A 20,060-nucleotide genomic window follows, 5' to 3' on the forward strand; every position below is an offset into this window, starting at 1 on the left:
AGTCGGTTGAGTGTGGGAGTCTTGGTTTCAGCTCAGGTCATGATCTCGTGGTTCCTGAGATCGAGCCCCACGACAGGTTCTGCACTGACAGCGCGGAGCCTGCTTGGGATTCTCTGTCTCCCTGTCTCTCTGCCCATCCCTCACTCACACTCACTCACTCTGTCAAAATAAGTAAGATAAAATAAAATAACATGGTCAGAAATTATAAATAAGAATTTCAGAATTCACATATATATTCATGTGTATTTACAGGACTTTATATATATATTATTTTATATATAAATACAATTATATATATTATTTTACATATATATATGTGTGTGTGTGTGTATATATATATATATATATATATATATATATATAAAATTTTATCCATTCATCCATTGAAGCACATTTAGGTTGTTTTCTTATGTTTCTTGCTGCAATGAACATAAGAGTGTAGATATTTTCAATATCCTGTTTTCATTTCCTTTGGGGAAAAAGAAGAATTTCAACTGTATTAGAGTACCACTATAAAAGTTGCCTTTGAAAAAGAATCCAAAGAACATGTAGTCTAAGAATATGCGTTTTCTTTTTTTTTTTAATGTTTATTTTCATTTATCTCTTCAGAGAGAGACAGAGCGTGTGCACGCACGCAAGAGGGGGAGGAGCAGAGAGTGAGCGGGAGAGAGAGAATCCCAAGCAGGCTCCACACTCAGCCCAGAGCCTGATGTGGGGCTCGATCCCACAACCATGAGATCACAACCTGAGCCAAAATCGGGAGTCGGACGCTTAACCGACTGAGCCAGCCAGGTGCCCCTAAGAATGTGTGTTTTCAACCTGAGGTGAAGAGTAAGGACACTAAGAAACAGTGCTGGCTTATATAAACTAAACATGAATTGGGGCCTCAGCAAGTCAAGTTCTAATGAGGAAAAATCGTAAAATGATATTTGTGATTGTAAACAAACATCACAGCAGCATCCTGTGACAAATCATGCTGTTGGATTTCCTGTGCTTTTATTATTATTATTATTATTATTATTATTATTATTATTATTATTTTGATATTCATTTTTGAGAGAGAGAGAGGGCGAGCAGGACAGGGGCAGAAAGAGAGGGGGACAGAGGATCCGAAGTGGACCCTGCACTGACAGCAGAGACCCATATGGGAGGCTTGAACTCACAAACCCTGTGATCATGACCTGAGCCAAAGTTGGACGCTCAACTGACTGAGCCACCCAGGCACCCCTGAACTTGTGCTTATTTTATCATTTGTTGTTTTTATGTGGAATTGCATATGACGGTGGAGGTGGGGCACCATGATCTTCCAGAACTTAGAATCTCTAGCAGTTTTTATCTAGCCTGCTGATAGATATGAGAGCAGGATATGAGAGCAGGCTTGTGTGGCAGGGACACTGGGAGAAGGAGAAATCCACTCTCCTTATAAATTTCTATTAGTGATGTTTTTATAACACTAGCTACAAACATTGTCCTCCCTTTTGACTCTTCTCTTTATTCATCCCCTATGTTCAGCCCCACCTTTTTTTCCTTTGAAATTATGATCTGGATTTACCTGCATCTCTTTCCTTCACTATGACCACCATCTAGCATAACTCTTTATCACATCATTTCAGGATTATTCGAACAATCTCATCTGGTCTTCTTGACAGCATTTTATCCCCTGGCTCTTGCCAGATTGATTAATCCTTCTATAATACTCCTTTCATCACATCACTCTATTGCTTCAGAACCTAAAATGAATCTCCATTGCTAAGTGACTCATCCAAACTCCTCTGTCGGACTTTGAAAGTTTCTAATAATTTTATACCACCTGAATTATTGAAATTTATTTCCCTCTGTTTCTTTATATGGGTTATTATAGTAAGACTGGTCTTTGTCTTCCTCTCCACCTTGCTCATGCTGTTATTCCCCTGCCACACCAACGATTTTTATACATTCCCATCCAGAAGTGATCTTCCTTTTTGGGAACATCACCAGAATTTCCTTTAGGAACCATCAAACCCATCAAGTCCATAGCTTTGGATGTAGCTGACTCCACAACCAGCTCTGGGGTGGACATGTGACACCGACTGATCAGAAAACTGCAATCCCTTGGTCATAGCAGTTGATTCAGTATAGAACAGATGACCCAAGCTGTCCATTGAGACCCCTGCCCGTATCTTTTGTCGGAAACTTTAAAAAGGAGTAGTGCTTGGCAAAGCCAAGAAACAACAAATGATAGATTCCTGAGGATATAATTTGAGCTTCTAGATCTACCTATGCCTGATCTTTTCAGTTATAAGAAATAATAAACCCTTTTTTCCCTTTGGCTTAAACCTTCTTGAATTAGTTTGCAAAGAATAGTCCATCCTCTTTACCTCTTCAAGTTAAATTTATCCTTCGAGATGTAGCTCTCATACTACTTTTGAACTATTCTTCCCTTTCCTTAATTCCCATTACACCTTACTTCATCTGTACTGCGTTAACACTAGATCACCTCAATTGTTCAATATTTGCTGGTGTTGCTTCCCTGCTGTACCATACGCTTCTTGAAAGCTTGGACCATTAATTACATTCCTCTTGTGTCCACGACACTTAAGAGTTTTTCACATGTAAGATGCAGATTGACTCATAAAGTCTTGGTTAGGTTACTTTTCTTTAAGAAGTCAATCAATGGTCAGAATCTCAAGAGTAAATGAAAAAGTGGGCAAATTGTTGCTAATCAGAGCCCTGCTCTGTTGGATAATTCTGTTCCCACCTTCCTGATTAAAAACAAGTATGGGAGGAAAGAAGGGGAAATGAGATCAGTGACAGTGGTATAAAGTCACACTTCGCGTCACCTTCTGAGGCTATCTGTTCAGTTCAGGCCTTTGGAGGGGCCCAATGACAACTATCTGTTTAGAATGTAGAATTTATTTAAAAAAATTTTTTTAATGTTTTATTTACTTTTGAGAGAGAGAGAAAGGCAGAGTATGGGGGGGGGAGGGGCAGAGAGAGAGGGAGACACAGAATCTGAAGCAGGCTCTAGGTTCTGAGCTGTCAGCACAGAGCCGACACAGGGCTTGAACCCATGAGCTATGAGATCATGACCTGAGCTGAAGTCGGATGCTTAACCAACTGAGCCACCCAGGTGCCCCAATGTAGGTGTTATTTTTATTCAGGTATGGTGAAGCCAATAAATCAGGAGATGACTGCCATTGAAAAGATAGTTCTTTACTCACAGTCCGCAAGAGGAGAGGGCACACCACAGCCCGCAGGACCACGTGGGGAAGCACAGGGCTGTTCCGCAGATAGAAGGAACAAGGGGAAAGTCTTTATTATGGTTTCCACAGGAAAGGCCAGGCAAGGCAGAGTGAGCAGGTTTAGGATGGGCCAGTTTGAATAATTTCAGGAGGCTCTAGGGTGTAGGGGCTGTCCCAAATTGTCTGGTTCCTGAGCCTGGATTGATTAGAACAGGGGAATATTGGCGTAGTGTGTGAGAGTTTGGTAAAGGACGTGGTTGGGGGGGGACGTAGGTTCTGGATTGGTCAGTTTACATAGGAAAGGTTCTGGGGAGTTATTTGCTATCTAAGGAATTAGCTAGTCTGGGTCGGGGGGGTGCGGGGAGGGCAGTCTATCCCCAGTCAGTGAGGCTCTGGTGGCAGAGTATCACAAATAGCGACAATAAGAACATACAGTTAACATGCTGTCCTCTTTCCCACCTGGGTTCAGAACAAACTGAACAATAAGACAAAGGAGAAGCAGATGGTGGACAAAATATCCCCTCTGTTACCGAGGAAGCCTACATTTGAGAATGTGTCTGAATGTGAGGTCTTCTAACTCCATCTGGAATTAGACGTACTCATGTTGTCATAGGCAGCATTGGACCAGGACAAGTTTCCCAGCTGGGAAGGACTTTTTAGTATGAGCAACAGACAAGAAATTGTGCTCACCGCAAGCACATTTACTTCCAACAAGGGGGGAAAAGAAATAAGGTCAAGAGATGAGTCAAGCATGCCCAGTATATTCTTCCCAAATGTATCAATCAGATAAGACATCTCACCTCCCCCCAGGCGGAGTGAGTGGAGTAGAGAATGTCAAGATGGTATTGCTTGAGTAAATTCCCTTTTCGTGGAAAGAAACATCAAGAGTGGGTAAGAAACATTACCTCCCACCAAAAACCCGATTTTCCTAGAGATTTTAGGAAGATAGTGAAATTCTGGCACTTGTCGCGATTCCAGCTTCATGTTTTACATTTTATTTTAAATTTTATTTATTTATTTTGAGAGACACAGAGACTGCACGAGTGGGGGAGGGGCAGAGAAAGGGAGAAAAAGAATCCCAAGCAGTCTCCGCACTGCCAGTGCAGAGCCTCACACAGGGCTCAAACTCATGAACTGTGAGATCATGACCTGAGCCAAAACCAAGAGTCAGCTGCTTAACTGACTGAGCCACCCAGGCACCCTCACGTTTTACACTTTAAATCCAGAATTTCAGCTAACTGATACTAAAAGGTTGATTCAATCCCGCCCACCTCCCACCCCAGGGGTTCCTGGGTGGCTAAATCTATAAAATGTAGGGTCACCTCTCAGATGCCTGGTGTCTGAGAAATATCCTACTTACGGCTCTTGGTTGTATTCTGTGTCACCTATTTCTGCTCTTTATAATGGGACCAGGGAAAGGGCCAACAGGTCCAGACGCTTGGAAACTGTCATCTAGTAGATACAGCACTAAAGAAGGACAGAGAGATAATGTTTGAGGCCACCAAGGGCCTTCAAATGGTGTGGAAAAAAAGGAAAAAGTCAATATGGCAACACAAATGTTTATTAACATTTATTCATCTATAACAGGGTCAGCAAATTATGTTCCACTTGCTAAATCCAGCTAGTCACCTGTTTTTTTCTTTTAATAAAGTTTTATTAGAACACAGCAACACCCATCCCTTTAGGTACTGTGTGGTTGTGTGCATGATATAACAGCAGAGCTGAGTAGTTGTGATAGACCCCATGGCCTGCAAAGTAAAAAATATTTACTATCTGGTTCTCTGTAGAAGTTTGCCAACCTTTGCTCTATATCTGCTCATGGAGTGCTTATGGATTACCTACACGGTGCTACGAACAGGAACACTCTGGGCCTTAAATGAGCTCACAACCTGCTGGGGAACCAAATATTTTTTAGCAACTACTTACAAAGCAGTGTGAGAAACACAGACACAGAGGAAGGAGAACTCTGAAGTTGTAAAACCAGGAGTGCCTTTTGGGAGTGATAAGGTGAGGGATGGGAGGTCCCAGCTGGGACATGACAGGAAAGGTGGCCTACTGCCCACTGGGAAGGGTGAAATGTTATGCTGTGTAACTTAGACTTTATCGAAGAGCAGCAAAACACCGGTAAGGGATTTGAATCAGAAGAGGAACATTATCCATTTGCTTCCAAAAAAGAAAATTATTTCTTGAAAAGCAATCGTATGAAATCTCTCCTGTATCTGATACACAGAAGTCTGAAATTAGATCTTTTACCTAGGCCAAGCTCTGCCCCAAATAATTTTTATGTAAGCCTGTTTATTAGCCAGTAAAACACTTATCAGGGCTTCATTTGGCATGGAGCATAGAGTGCAATAAAGTAAACTGAAGCCAAACATTAATTAGATGCACATAGTTATGCTTACAGCCTGGGTAGATATTAAATCAGAGGGGATTCATTTCTTAAAGAGGATTTCTGTCATCCCTACTTTATTCTTTTTTTCTGTTTACACATGAAGGTAAAGTTATTATCAGTTACCGTCCCTGCAAGCTCACCCTCCCATCTCATATCTACCCCACCCTTCTTCATTTTTCTTCTTGACAAGAGATAAGAGGCCTGGTTTTTGGATCAGGTATGTGTTTCAGGATTATGAGGAGGATATTAATGAATCTGAGACTGTCAAGGTAGTCATATATACTCTGCCTTCCATTATCTTAGATGTGGGCCCCGTGTTGCAGAAAGGGGAAGTTGGCTGAGAGGCTTCCGGGAAAGGTGTACCTACTGAATAAAAGGAACACATATGGGAGGAAGTGGACTTTCTTCTTTGCTAGATTTGTTGGATCTGGATGTGATGCTTGGACTGTAGCAACCATCTGCGATTTTGAGGGACTACACTCACACACTGAAAATAGCAGAGCCGAAGGCTGGGGGGGCCTGGGTGGGTGATATGGATGACTCAACCTGAAGATGCCTACCTTGGGGCTTCATGTTGCTTAAGATAGTAAATGTCCTTATTACTGAAGCTTGTGTCAGTTGGCCGTTCTGTTCTTTTTGACAGGCTCTCAGAATGATACATATGAGCTTTCAATCAGTGAAAGGATTCATGGATGTGTGTTCTGTGTTGCTTCTAAAGTAGTGCTTTTCAAATTTTAATGTGCCTATGAATCACCTGGGGACCTCCTTTAAATGCAGATTCAGATTCAGGTTCAGTAGGTGAGATACTGCATCTCTTAGAAATGCCCAGGAGATGTTGATGAGACCACGGATACAGCTCATTTAAGGTTCGACAATGCGGAGATCTCTCAAAAACTGATAGGACTTTTTTTTTTTTTTTAATGTTTAACTTTTATTTTTGAGAGACTTTTTCTAATGTTTATTTTTGAGAGACAGAGAGAGAGAGAGACAGAGTGCGAATGGGGGAGGGACAGAGAGAGAGGAAGACACAGAATCCTATGCAGGCTCCAGGCTCTGAGCTGTCAGCACAGAGCCCGACGCAGGGCTCGAATTCACAAACTGGAGATCATGACGTGAGCTGAAGTTGGTCACTCAACTGACTGAGCCACCCAGATGCCCTGATAGGACTTTTAAAGGGAAAGCCAGGAGTCATGGCGGGGTGTAATGGTGATTCTGATCATTCAAATAGAATAGCCAATATTATGTCTTCTTTAAGTTAAAGGACAAATGGTGGAAGATGGACGAGCTCTGCAGAAAGTGTCTTTTTTCCCTGTGTGAGATCCCCAGACAAAGCACAAATCCATGGTTCTTTCAATGCTTTCAGATGACCATATAGACCTTTTGCCCTGAAAATCTGGTGGTATGCCTATCCTCGTCACTGTGGGTGATGTCAACCAACAGCAAAAAAGGAATCTGTAAAGTAAGGAAGCCCAAACAAATTCTGATTTTTTCCCTATGATTACTGCTTAGATGCTTTTTGCCCCCTAGGATGCTTTTTTTTTTCTTTTAAGAGGTAATAGTTATATAATTCCTTCCAATTTTTTTTTGCGGGGGTACATTTGCTTGCCTGGTACCCTAATCATGGAAAAGTATGCGTATAGGGTAACTTGCCCTGGATTTCAGAATGGGAAGGCTTGGAATAATGTCAGTTCAAAGTATCTCTTTAATCTGAAATGTTCAACAATGACAACAACAAAAAAAGATTTAGAACTTATAGGATGTGAAGGTAACTTTGTAAGGACTGTTTTAGTGTTCCTGTAAAGAAACAGTGATTCCTAGCAGTAGATAATCTATGATATATTTTGTAAACCAACTTCCATTTATAATTTACACAAAAATCCATTTTATTTCACTTTTTATTTCAAAAAATTAGTAATAGTAATAGAGTTTTCATCCCAAATTGGAGAATAACTATTGAGAACATTAAAACAATGTGCATACAAAGATTGCAAGTGGCTATTGGCTCCCACTGTGATTAAGACTGTAAAGAATTGGGGCACCTGGGTGGCTCCATCGGTTAAGCGGCCGACTTCGGCTCGGGTCATGATCTCACCGTTCGTGAGTTTGAGCCCCGCATCGGGTTCTGTGCTGACAGCTCAGAGCCTGGAGCCTGCTTCGGACTCTGTGTCTCCCTGTCTCTCTGCCCCTGCCCCACTTATGCTCTGTCTCTCAAAAATAAATAAACATTAAAAAAAATTAAAAGAAAAAAGAATATAAAGAGTCACAAAAGTACACGGAAACCATTTCTAGGAATCATATCTCTATTTTTATAGGGGAGAGCGTGCTTGTTATTTTAAGACCAAATGATGGTCTCCTTCATCTAGATCCAGCTACTGCCAACAAAGAATACAAAGGCAAAACAAGCTAGTTCTAAGACAAACACTAGACTCATAAAGAGCAGAATTAGTAGAGGAATTCCAAGAATAAAATCATAAATCCTAGAATGATGATGATGATCATATAGGAACTCTGTTAGTGAGCCAAGGAAGTCCCAAGTGGCCTTTTCCCTTTTCCGTGAGATCCTTAGGTCAATAGCAGCTGGGGTCTGTGTTGACAGAAAATCAAGATATTTCACATAAAGCCTAAGAAGTAGTTTGTCTCTGCAGACCTATTATTTGGGCAATCTATTCTCTCAGTTTTGGTTAGCAAAATCTCTAGCCCTTCTTGTCCACCTGGAATGTTAAGTCTCTGTGAATAACAATTATTTGCAAGTTAATAAGGTTTCCCAAAGTAAAAGGACTTCATGAATCTTATTTAAGGGTAAACAAGACCAACTTCAATAGGCAGTAGATTCAGTGGTTAATAGTTTTTTTCTGGGTTTTGTAGACTTGCTTCCCCTTCAGGGCTTTCCCATTTAATAGCTGTATTACTTTGACAGGGTCACTGAAAGTCTTCTTAGTGTTCTTGTCTGTTAAAAAAAAAAAAAGGATGACAATACTATTGTATTAAATTATATGCAATTATATATCTACAGTGTTTTGTACAGTGCCTGGCACTTATGGATTCACTTATTTATTTCACAAAATGGTTTTAGAAAATCTGTACGTGCGAGACACAGGGCTGGATGTTGGGGATATGGGCACGAACAAAACGAATATGCCTCCCACCCTCAAAGAAGTTTTACTTCAAAGTGGGTAAAGCAGCCAATTAGAAGGCAAATCAACATAATATGTAAATGTGAACTTCCAATGAGATGTCTTCTCATTGTATAAGTATAATCTGTAGATGAACAGGCCCACAGATTTCTAACATTTAATCATTATGAAACCAACTTGAGAATAATGAGGGAGTATCTTCGTCGGCACACTAAGAAAACTAAGGGATGCTTTTGTTAACCATTCTACCCAAAGCAAGAAAACAGGTTTGGACTTCTTGTTCAGACAATAAAACGTGGAGTTTCCTTCTTTCAATTCATCATGTTTATCCAGTCTATACCTGAGTGAGAGATCAGCTTTGGAAATGGTATGCAGGAATCTCATCCTGGATACCAAGGTACATACATATGCGTGTATGTATGTATGTATTTATAGAGTTTATTTATGTATTTTTCAGAGAGAGAGAGAGAGAGAGCAGGCGGAGGAGAGGCAGAGAAAGAGGGGGAGAGAGAGAATCCTAAGCAGACTCCTTGCTGTCAGCCTGGAAGCTAAAGCAAGGCTCGATCTCACAAACCTCAACATCATGACCTGAGCCAAAATCAAGCGTTGGACACTAAATCGACTGAGCCACCCGGGCATCCCTGGATACCAAGGTATTTAAAAAAATAATAGGCAAACTGAGAGCAGGGGAAAAAAACTAAAAAACAAGAAACTAAACATAGAAAACTGCAGATATAAAACTCACTGACCAACAGCATTTTTTTTTTAAAAAGACTGCTTGAAATCGAAGGATTTTGCCTCTAAAATGATTTTTGAATCATAGAATGTTAGAGCTACAAAGATCTTTTAAGAACAGTTGTCTAGCGGTTTCACTTTATAGATGAGAACATAGTCCAGGGAGATTAGTTGACTTCCCTAAGGTCATATGCCTACTTGTATCAATGTCAACATCCTAGCCTAGACCTCCTAAGCCAGATCCGGTGTTGTTGCTCTGTACTGCTCTGTTCCTTGTCACCTGGACCCAGTCGACCAGTGTTGACTATGGTGCTCATTAGTGACACACAAATAGTCATCCTGGCAGTGACATAGCTTAGCTCTCTGAATATCCCCTCCTTCCACTTTCCCGAATGCCTTCCTCTACTTTAGAGGTTAGAAAGCGAAAACACACATTCCTCACACTTCTTTGTAACTAAGGTTCTCACTTGGAAGGCAGAAGCGAGCGTGATAAAATGATGGCCACATGTGGGAAACCGTGATCTCATGGCAGAAGCATTTGGTGTTTTCAGGGTAGTTATAGCCCAGGTTTTATTATCTGGTCCTTAACATTATAAGTGATGAATGGTGGGCAGGGGTGGAATTGGTGTCCAATTCCTTTGGAAAAACAGGCATTGAGCCACATTATTTCCGTGTAGCAGATCAAGCTCAATTCCCAGGGCTTCCTAAAAATTTTGTGTGCCAGCATTTCAATAAATTATTTTCTGCTTAAAGTAGCTAGAATGGATTCTGTTGTCTGCAGCTGAGAAATCTGACTTGGGTTGAGTGGTTTCCAACTGAATCTTAGTGATGAAGGAAAGCCCCTTATGTCACTATTGAGAAGAAAATTGAAAATAGGCAACTTGAGTCTGAGGCCTGAGAATAGGGGGTTGAAGGTGTAAGTCCAGGTCTGAATCTGAAAGCTTGAGAACCCAAAGCTCTGCTGTCCAAGAGCAGAGGAAGCTGATTGTTTCAGCCCAAGCAAATTCACCCTTCCTCTGCTTTTTTTGTTCTACTCAGGCCCCCAGAGGATTGGATAGTGCCCACCTGCACTGATGAGAATGCTCTTTTCTCAGTCTACTGACTCATATGGTAATCTCTTTTTGGAGACACGCTGACAGCCACACCCAGAAATCGTGTTTTAACAGCTATCTGGGCATCTCTCAACTCAGTCAAGTTGACACATAAAATTAACCATTACAGGACTGCAATGTCAGGTAGTGCTAAGTGTTCTGAAGAAAAAAATGGATAAAGGAGCTGGGGTGTACGTGAAAAAAAGTAAGATGTCTTCTAATAAAAAATCAATTGTGCTGTGTTCACCCAAGGAATACCTTATGGTGTGAAAACGAACAAACTATAGCTCTACACACAACGTGGATAAAACTTTGAAACATAGTATTGAGTAAAAGAAGCAAGAAATGATGCCACGAGAAAACAATCAGACTAAATCCAGAATATGGGATATTCTGCAGGTCCAACGATCCAGCTTTCTAAAAAAACAAAAACAAAAACAAAAACAGAACAAAACAGAGCAAAAAAATGCCATGATAACAAGAAAGGAAGAGGGAAAGAAGCAGGGTCTTGAGGAATAGAAGAGATACAAGAGTCATGATGTTCTGAGTTGTAACAACTAACTACAAAAAGACATCTTTGAGGCGATTAGGGAAATTTGAATAAGAACTGGGTATTAGAAGTTAATAAGATTGGTTATTAATTTTTGTCGATAGACACAATAATGACATGATGGTTATCTTTTCAAAGTTCCTCTCAGACATGCACACTGAAGTTTGCATGGGGGAAAAACAATATAATGTCTGGGAACACCCTTGTAAAACAGCAAGAGGAAGTTAGGTAAAACAAGGTTACAAACTTTTGAGAATTGGTGACATTGGGTGAAGGATTGTAATAATATAGTAGATTGCTTATGTTATTGCCTCTACTTTTATTTTACTTTGAAAATTTCCATAATTCAAGTTTTTAAAATGAGAAACTTATTTAATTTACTTAGAAGCTTCTTCTGGGCTTATATGTAAAAATGTATCTAGAATTAAGTAGAAGTCACAGGTTTATGTGTGATTCTGAAGACCTTTTGTTTTGAGATTATTGTAGATTCGTATGCAGTTGCAAGAAATAATTCGGAAAGATTTCGTATACCCTCGACCCAATGGCATTATCTTGCATAACCATAGCACAATATCACAGTCTGGAAGTTGACATTGATACAACCAATTGACCTTATTCAATTTCACCAGTTTGGTACATATCCATTTATGTATATATGGCATATATATTAATTTCTATGCAATTTTACCAAAGCATAGATTTTTGTGACCTCTACCACAGTCAAGATACAGAACAGTTCTATCACAAGATTCTTTTGTACTCCCTTTTATCACAACAGACACCCCTTTTACTCCTACCTCCTCTGACCTCTGGCAGCCACAAATCTGTTTTCTAGCTCTATAGTTTTGTCATTTCAAGACAAAATATATAAATGGAATCATACAGTATGTGTAACCCTTTGTGATTTTCTTCCCACTCACCATAATTCTTTTGAGATTCACCTAAGTTATATTTTTAAGTCATTTGTTTTTAAAATAATCTCTGCATCCATTGTGGGGCTCGAACTCACAACCCCAAGATCAAGAGTTGCATGCTCCACTGACTGAGCCAGCCAGGCACCCCTCATCTGAGTTACCAAGTGTATAACTAGATGATTCCTTTTCTCATTGCTGAGTAAGGATCTCATGGTATGGATGTGCTCCACTTTGTTTAACCATTCATCTACTAACACTCATTTGGGTTGTTACTAAATTTTGGCTTCTACCATGAGCTTTCGTGTACATTAGGTTTTTGTGTGAACACATTTTTTCATTTCTCTGGGATGAATGTCCAAGAGTGCAATGACTGGATAGTATAGTATGCACAGGTTCAGTTTTGTAAGAAAGTGCTATACTCTTTCCAACAGTGGCTTTTCTATTTTCCATTCCCATTAGCAATGTATGAACATATGAGTGTGTGAGCTTTAACTGCTTAACTAATAGTTCTTCAGAATAACTGAAGAAAGAATGATCTGATGAAAATATTTCTGCCCAAATGGCCCCATGGTTTACGAAGATTTCTATAGGAGGTACTCGTTGTAAAGAAGTTAGGTCAAGGAAGTCCTAAAAGTGCTTTGAAACAAGGCCAAAAATGAATCCTAGATACATCTGAAAGGAAGAGAGGAAATTAACATTTACAGAGCAGAAATACCAGGCATTTCTCATTCTTTATCTCATTTATTCCTCAGACGACCCTGTAAGAAGGGTACTATGCTTATTTTAGAAATAATGTAATCAAGGTCTCAAGTAACTTTTCAAACAGTCACAGTTACCAACCGGCAAAGTGAGACTAAAAAGCCCAGCTTCTAGCTGCCTTTAGCTCAGTGCAGGAAACATAGGAGGCAATCAACACATTTGTTGAGAAGACTGAATGAATAGATGAATGTCAGTTCTGCTATTTATGTACTCCTTGGCAAGACAATTAAATTCTCTGAGTCTTTCTTCTTTTGTTGAAGGAAGACAATAATAACACCTCCTTCACAGAGTCGTGAACAAATGAGGTGATGTGAAAAAAAAGTTGAAAAATGTTAAATGTTACATAATATTCTAAAAGTACAGTCAGGGTCATAACCAAATACTGATAAAATGCAGGCGCAAGAGTTGGGTGGGTGGGTGGGTGTAGTGCCAGTAAGGTACTGTGCCCCATGGATTATTTAATATCGAGTTTCCTTATCTGTGAAATCACAAGTGAGATTAAGGTGGAGTGCCTTAATGACATAGACCCTAAGATTCTCACCGAATAATGAGACAGAACCAAGCAAACCTCTACATAGATTAATTTGAAAATGTTTATTATCCTTCCCAGGATGATGAAAAGTATGTTGCTGATTATCATTATCCATAGCATTCTGGCCGATATCAATTAGGTCATTGAGACCTATATCAGTGCATCAAAATTATTACATAGGTAATTTGGATATTTGTATGTGCAATGATATATGAAAACAGTATTGGTTAACAGTTAATAATATGAGAATATATATATAACTTCCAAATACCAGTTTCTAAGAACAATATGCACTGGATAGAAGTGGAAGAATGGGCAAGAAATTGATATATTGTGTCTGGGTAGGGGATAAGAGTGGCTAGAAAGGTAAAGAAGCTTCATATTTGTAACTCTTTGTATTTTCCTTTTGAATTTTGGAGCATATATTACTGCATTACTATTCAACAAATACTTTAACCTTTTATAAAAATCTTGTATAAAAATGTAACATTAATATAGACTAACCACAGGACTTTTTAAAGCATTGCTTTTAAATTATTAAATTCTGAAAATATGAAGCCACTTCCTTTTCAATATCATTATATGTTTTTACTGAATTTGTGGTCTCTGGGCATATTTAACTCTTCTGAAAAAAGCACTTTTTTGTAAGACTGACATGCTGAGTGACAGATAAAATTGAATAAAATAAGTTATTTTCTAAGAATAGTATTAAGTGTGAATGTGGGGGGGCACCTGTTTTAACTATGAGCTCAGAAGTAATGAGGCAAAAAATGTATAGAGAGGAAGAAGAGAAAGAAGTTAAGGCTGGCATTGTTAAGGACCACTGTTGGAGGCTACTGGCACCAGCGCTGAGGCATTATGGCTCATGGGCACTTTGGGGGTCTTCCAGAGCGCGGGTACTGGACTGAGCTTGGGTCCAACATGTTCTTCATCGGCTACCACCACCAGTCAAGGCGGGATTAGGATTTTCGCAAACTCCTCAACACTGAAAAGATGATGGTGTGTCTCTCCCCGCTCCCCCCCGTAATTACAAATGGAAATGTATTTAGAAAATAAATTAAGATTTAAATTAGGGTGGACGCAAGACCTTCCCTCTAGATTTTCTTAAATAAAAATTCCTAATGAAGTCATCAAAGCTGACCAGTTTTTCTGTTTTCCCTTCCTGTAGACTTAGTTCAACTGCCTGTCCCCAAATCCAGCACTCGCAGGCTCTTAAACCCAACCCACGCCGTGTCTCGCAGGTGCCAGCCCCACCCCACCAGGGATTCCCCCTCCTTCGCTCCTCCCACCTGACCCTTCGCCCCGCCCATCGGGCGCGCCGTCCTTACGGCAGCGCGCGGTCGCCGAGGCCCGGCAGCAAATGAGCGCAGGCGGCCGCGGCCCTCCGTCGTACCCTCGCATGCGCATGCGCGCTCGTGCCGGGCGCTCCTGAAGACCTGGCGGAGCCCGGCGCGGATGGAGGCCTGAGGGCGGCGGGGGCGGAGCGCACCGCGAGCTGGGGGCATGTCCGCGGCGGGCGCCGTCTAGAGGAAGGCCGAGCAGCCGCCACCACGCTCTCAGTCGCGGCGAGACGCAAGCGAGCCAGGCCTAGGGCCGCGGCGGCGATGCAGCGACGGCGGCGCCCTCCGCCGCCCGCTTCTCAGCTGCCCGAGGGCTGCGGGGGAGGCGGCGGCGGCCGCGCCGGGAGCGAGGAGGTGGAAGTGCAGTTCTCCGCCGGGCGTTTGGCCTCAGCCGCGGCGGTTTCGGCGGCGGCGGCGGCCGCGCGCAGCACCGAGGAGGAGGAGGAGCGGCTCGAGCGCGAGCACTTCTGGAAGATCATTAATGCCTTCCGCTACTACGGGTAAGAAGCCCGTGGCGGACCCCGGCGCAGCCCATCGAGGTGCCCGCTGGTTGCGGCGGACCCGCCGGAACGGGGGCGCCCGCCGCGCTCGCCCTCGGCCGCCACGCCTCCGGGGCACCCGGACCGGGCCGCCAGATCTGACCTCCGGGCCCCTGAGTCACCTCGTACCACGTTAGCCCTTCCCGGCCCTGCACAGCCGCGTGTCTGCCGCGCCGTCTGCTGCTCAGCCTCGTGTCTTCCAACCTCAGGATCAGATTAGCTCTCTTGCCTTTCATCCCTCGTTAAAGGTTTGGCTTTGAGGCCGGTGGGGGTGACCGGAAAAGTGCTGTTAACAATTGCAGATAGAAGATGATGGTGGTAAAATCGTCCAGTGCTGGGCATGATCTGTATGTGTTGTCGATGTCCTCCAAACTGAACACACGGAGAACCCAAGTTCACCTACACGTGGGATGCCGTAGGACGAATTTTCCCAAACTGTTGGCCAGTTCTTGTGAGAGCTGCGTAAGATTTCCACCCCAACCCCCTTGGCGCTTTGAATGTACAGGCACATTAGTGGTGAATGATGGCGCTCAATGTCTTTAACTGGTGGGTGAAATTAAGGTCGGAGGTGGTCCGGATGCTCTACAATTTAAGTATTAAAGAGGGAAATGAGAGAAGGCACAGCAAAGAACCGCTTTTATGATCTTTTCTTCGGCAAATATGTATCGAATTCTCACTGTGGGCTGGGCACGGTGGTAGGACTTTTAAACTCCCTAACTTCCACTTTTTTTTTTTAGATAGATGTTAAAATAGCTTAGTCGCAAAATTCTAATTCCGAGATCTGAAAGGGACTTAGATTTTTAGGTAAATATAGCACTTTCATTCGTGTTAAGAGATGAGGCCACCGACGGCTGTGTTCTGAGCCTGCAGTTGGAATGAGATACATGGACATGACCTGCACAAGTAAAACTTGTTCCCTTAGATGGGCTCCTGCTGTGCTTTATGCAGACTTGTTTTTTTTTTTTTTTTAATTGCTTGACTGTGACCTCTTCAAGGGCAGGGACTGATCCTTATTTATTTTTGTGTCACCAGAGCTTGGCATATGTTGTTGAAGCTCTATTTTTAACAAATAAGACAAGTAGTAGCAAAGAAATGCGTTTGTCATTCCCAAGTAGTCTGAATTTGTGACGGGTCGGTAGTTTGTTACTTTTTTGAATTGGGAAACTTGCTTAATAAAAACTTAAAGTTATTTAGAATCTGACTACATTTGTAACATGACATTTTGAAATGCAAAGATCTTGGTGAAATAATTTACTGATTAAACCCAAGCACAGGAACTGTGGACTGCATTACTTATGGAGCCCAAAAGGGAAGTAACTCATATGGGTATTTTACTTAGTATCAACACAGGGAGGAAGGCAGAAAACCACAGAATTGAATTTGATGCAAGTATTGTGCCTTCAAGAATCACCACAGGGAGGGGAAACAACTGACCTTAGATTTAGATAGCTAGGAGAGGTAGGTGCAGAGAAGTCTGGTACATTTTACTATGAAAATTCTAGAAAGAATATTGGAATATTTTCTGGAAATACAGTGAATCACAGTAGACCCAATTAGTTAAAATGTGTGTTTGTGCAGATTCATATATAAAATTGATACTTATGATTAGGTATCAAATGGGCCTTTTTGTGAGAGCACAGAGACCTTTGATCTGGCAGGAGGGCTCGAGTGTGGCAATATAGAGAAGAGTGCTTGTGTGAATGTTCTGGTGGTTGTGATAGTTTCCTATACTCATCCCTCTGTTTAATGTGGGATTGAGGACACTTTCACTTTTTAAAAACAATCCTTTTTATTTATGTGTACTCTTTTTTTTTTTTTAAGTGTTTGTTTATTTGAGAGAGAGAGAAAGAGAGAGTCCCAAGCAGGCTCCTATCAGTGCAGAGCCCAATGCAGGGCTCTATCTCATGAAGAGTAAGATGATGATCTCAGCTGAAATCAGGAGGCTTAACTGAGCCACTCAGGTGCTCCTGGCATGTACTCTCTTGATGAAACATTGAAATAGACTGAAAATAGTATTTAAAAAATGTGTTTTAAAACATCACTTGAAGGACTAGGGGGTATGGAAAGCATTTTGTAGCAGAAAATACTCTGAGTTGTTACAGTCCAACATTTTATGATCTTCTAGACCTGCACTGTGGTACCGTAGTCACTAATCACATCTCGCTAAATTTAAGCTTAAATTAATTAAAACTTAATAAAATGTAAAATTCATTTTCTCAGCCTCACTAGCCACATTTCAAGTGCTTTTCAAATGTGGCTGGTGGCTGCCATATTGGACAGTGCAGATGTAAACCTTTCCATCACTGCAGTACGTTCTGATGGACGATCCTGTTCTAAAGCTTTAGCGAGTACTTCTAAATTGTGGAGTTTACTTTTATTGCTAAATGTCTTTTAGTTATTATATAGGGGACTTAGATTAAAAATCACAAGGCAAGAATTGTCTTGATTAATGTTTTTCCAATGGCTTCCAACTTTGTGTTTCCTACAGATTATGCATAGATGATATATTTTGATTAAGGCAAAAACGATTCGAGTATTGTAGCAAATAACAACAACAACAAAAAAATTTGTCAGTCCTAAAATGAATGAAGATACTTGGTCATGGAGAAGATACTACAGTTAAAAAAATCAAAGGTCTCGTCAGAAACATCCTGCTTTTAGAAATAGCAATTAGGTGAGATTCAAAACATGGAGAGGTAAAGTGCTTTTGTACAGGTGAAGGAATAGCCATATAAAGAGGCAAATAGCTTGCCCAGGCTTACACAACCAAGTTGTGGTAGAGTCTGGCCTGAAATCCAGAATTGTTCACTAAGATTTTACCCTGCATTAGTAAGCAGTGATACTTAGTAAGACAGTTTTAACTGTGAGGTTTTTTTTTTTTTTTAATGTTTATTTATTTTTGAGAGAGAGACAGAGACAGAGGTGAGCTGGGGAAGGGGCAGAGAGAGGGAGACACAGAATCCGAAGCAGGCTCCAGGCTCTGAGCTGTCCTCACAGAGCCTGATGTGGGGCTCGAACCCGTGAACCACAAGATCATGACCTGAGCCGAAATCGGACACTTAACCGACTGAGCCACCCAGACGCCCCTAACTGTGAGTTTTTAATAAATATTTAAAATGGATTGAGACAGACTTTCCTTCTGAAAAGATAATGCTTTCTCGTTTGGAATTCTAGAGTAATTCAACAGGTGCAGAAGAATGGGTCTATGACCTTGGCCCTTGGCTCAGACCCAGGAGTATCAGACCCACGCTGATGAAAGGAGACTAAATCAGAGTTGGGGTCACTGCCGAGACCAGCCTTCCGGAGAGAGCTGAAGGAAATAATATCCCAGAGCTATCCCAGGAAATATGGCTGCTCACTCTCCTTTCTCCCCTTAGCCACCAGAGGATATGGCCTCTTGCCACTGAGTTCAGAACCAAGGAGAGCCTGAAGGTTATAAAAAATTCCTTAAAAGCCGTTTGGGAAACTTTGTTTAAAGGGCCAGGCAATGAATGTTTTTAAGGTTGAAAGCCTAGGTAGTCTCTTACAGCTATTTAACTCTGCCCTGTGTGGAAACAGCTGTCGGCAGTATGTGAACAATTGGGCATGGCTATGTTCCAGTAAAACTCCTTGTAAAATGGGCCTAGTAACCAGGGGGCCATAGTTTGCCCACCCCTTTCTTAAAGTACATTGGTAGGGTCAGCATCTTTAGAACAGTGAAGCTAGCCCCATTTAAAATAATATAGTAAGGGGGCACCTGGGTGGCCCAGTCAGTTGGGTGTCTGACTTCAGCTCAGGTCATGATCTCTCGGTTTGTGAGTTCGAGCCCTTGCATTGGGCTCTGTGTTGACAGCTCGGAGCTGGAGCCTGCTTCAGATTCTGTGTCTCCCTCTCTCTGCTTCTCCCCCACTCATGCGCTCTCTCTCTCTCTCTCTGTCTCTCAAAAATCTTAAAAAAATTTAAAATAATGTAGTAAGGAGTAGACTCTCTTCTCAACTTCTAAGACCTCCCTTATTTCAAGAGAGACACTGTGGGTGTATGTTATGGATAGTTTGGCACACCATAGAGTAATCAAGGGTTAAAAGATATGCAGCCTCTCATCCTGTTCTGTGTTGTTAACATCACTTCTGTATCAGTAATTGACAGCAAATACGTGTGGGCTCTTCTGACCAATCTATAACTTACCTCAACTACCCTGCAAACGTGGAAATTAAGTAGTCTTCATCGAACATCAAAAATGGCACTTAGGGAACATAACTGAATGTGTATTCATTGCTCTTTGCATATGCTGAAATCTGGAGATTCAGTGGGGACAAGACTGTATTTTAGAATTCATAGGGAGTGGTAGACTTAGGCCGGGTACAGCATTCCCAGGGAGCAGGCCTCTTAGGAATCTTTGGGAGACCTAATGAGGGCCTGGGAGAGGTAGTGATTTGCAGACAGTTTATGAAGTAGAATCAAAAGGATCTGGGGCTTGTGAGTGTGGGATCTGTGAGAAGAGGCATTTTAGGATGACTCATTTGTTTCTGACCTGAGTGGATGTATGGTGTGCCATTCATCAGCCATATGGGAAGAAGTGCCAGGTTTTTGGGGGGGATGATCATGTGCTACGTTCAGTGTGTCTGTGTTGAATTTTGAGGTGTGCTGAGAGGAACGTTGAGCGGCATCCAGTGGCCAAGAATACTAGAAATAAAGTACTGTAAGACTGTTTTCACCATTTGACTGTGAGCTGTAAACCTTCACAACTCCACTGTTTGCCTAACACAGTATGGTCCCTTTTAATTATTCTTTAGCGTCATAATCTATTTTATAGGAATGCAAACTGATGCAGTCCTTCTGAAAATCAGTTTGTGTTAACCTGAAAAATACTTATT

General features: G+C 41.6%; 2 protein-coding genes across 7 annotated transcripts in view; both read left to right on the plus strand.

The window, feature by feature from the left end:
* Positions 1-13,965, plus strand: part of NMRK1 (nicotinamide riboside kinase 1) — a 48,910-nt gene extending 34,945 nt beyond the window's left edge. For 4 of the 5 annotated variants that reach the window (XR_003414538.2, XR_003414539.2, XR_008291253.1 and 1 more), the window contains 2 exons: positions 9,213-9,400; positions 10,521-13,965. The gene's annotated coding sequence lies outside the window, so the exon portion shown is untranslated. The remainder of the gene's footprint in view (positions 1-9,212; positions 9,401-10,520) is intronic. The other variant, XR_008291256.1, reaches the window with a different exon arrangement.
* A 732-nt stretch (positions 13,966-14,697) lies between these two features.
* CARNMT1 (carnosine N-methyltransferase 1) overlaps positions 14,698-20,060 on the plus strand; it is a 43,270-nt gene continuing 37,907 nt past the window's right edge. Inside the window, exon 1 of one of the 2 annotated variants that reach the window (XM_027041025.2) lies at positions 14,698-15,168. In XM_027041025.2, coding sequence (XP_026896826.1) covers positions 14,933-15,168 — 236 coding nt within the window. In that variant the 5' untranslated portion in view covers positions 14,698-14,932. The remainder of the gene's footprint in view (positions 15,169-20,060) is intronic. The other variant, XM_027041026.1, reaches the window with a different exon arrangement.

The sequence above is a fragment of the Acinonyx jubatus genome, chromosome D4, assembly GCF_027475565.1.
Source record: "Acinonyx jubatus isolate Ajub_Pintada_27869175 chromosome D4, VMU_Ajub_asm_v1.0, whole genome shotgun sequence".
NCBI lineage: Eukaryota > Metazoa > Chordata > Mammalia > Carnivora > Felidae > Acinonyx > Acinonyx jubatus.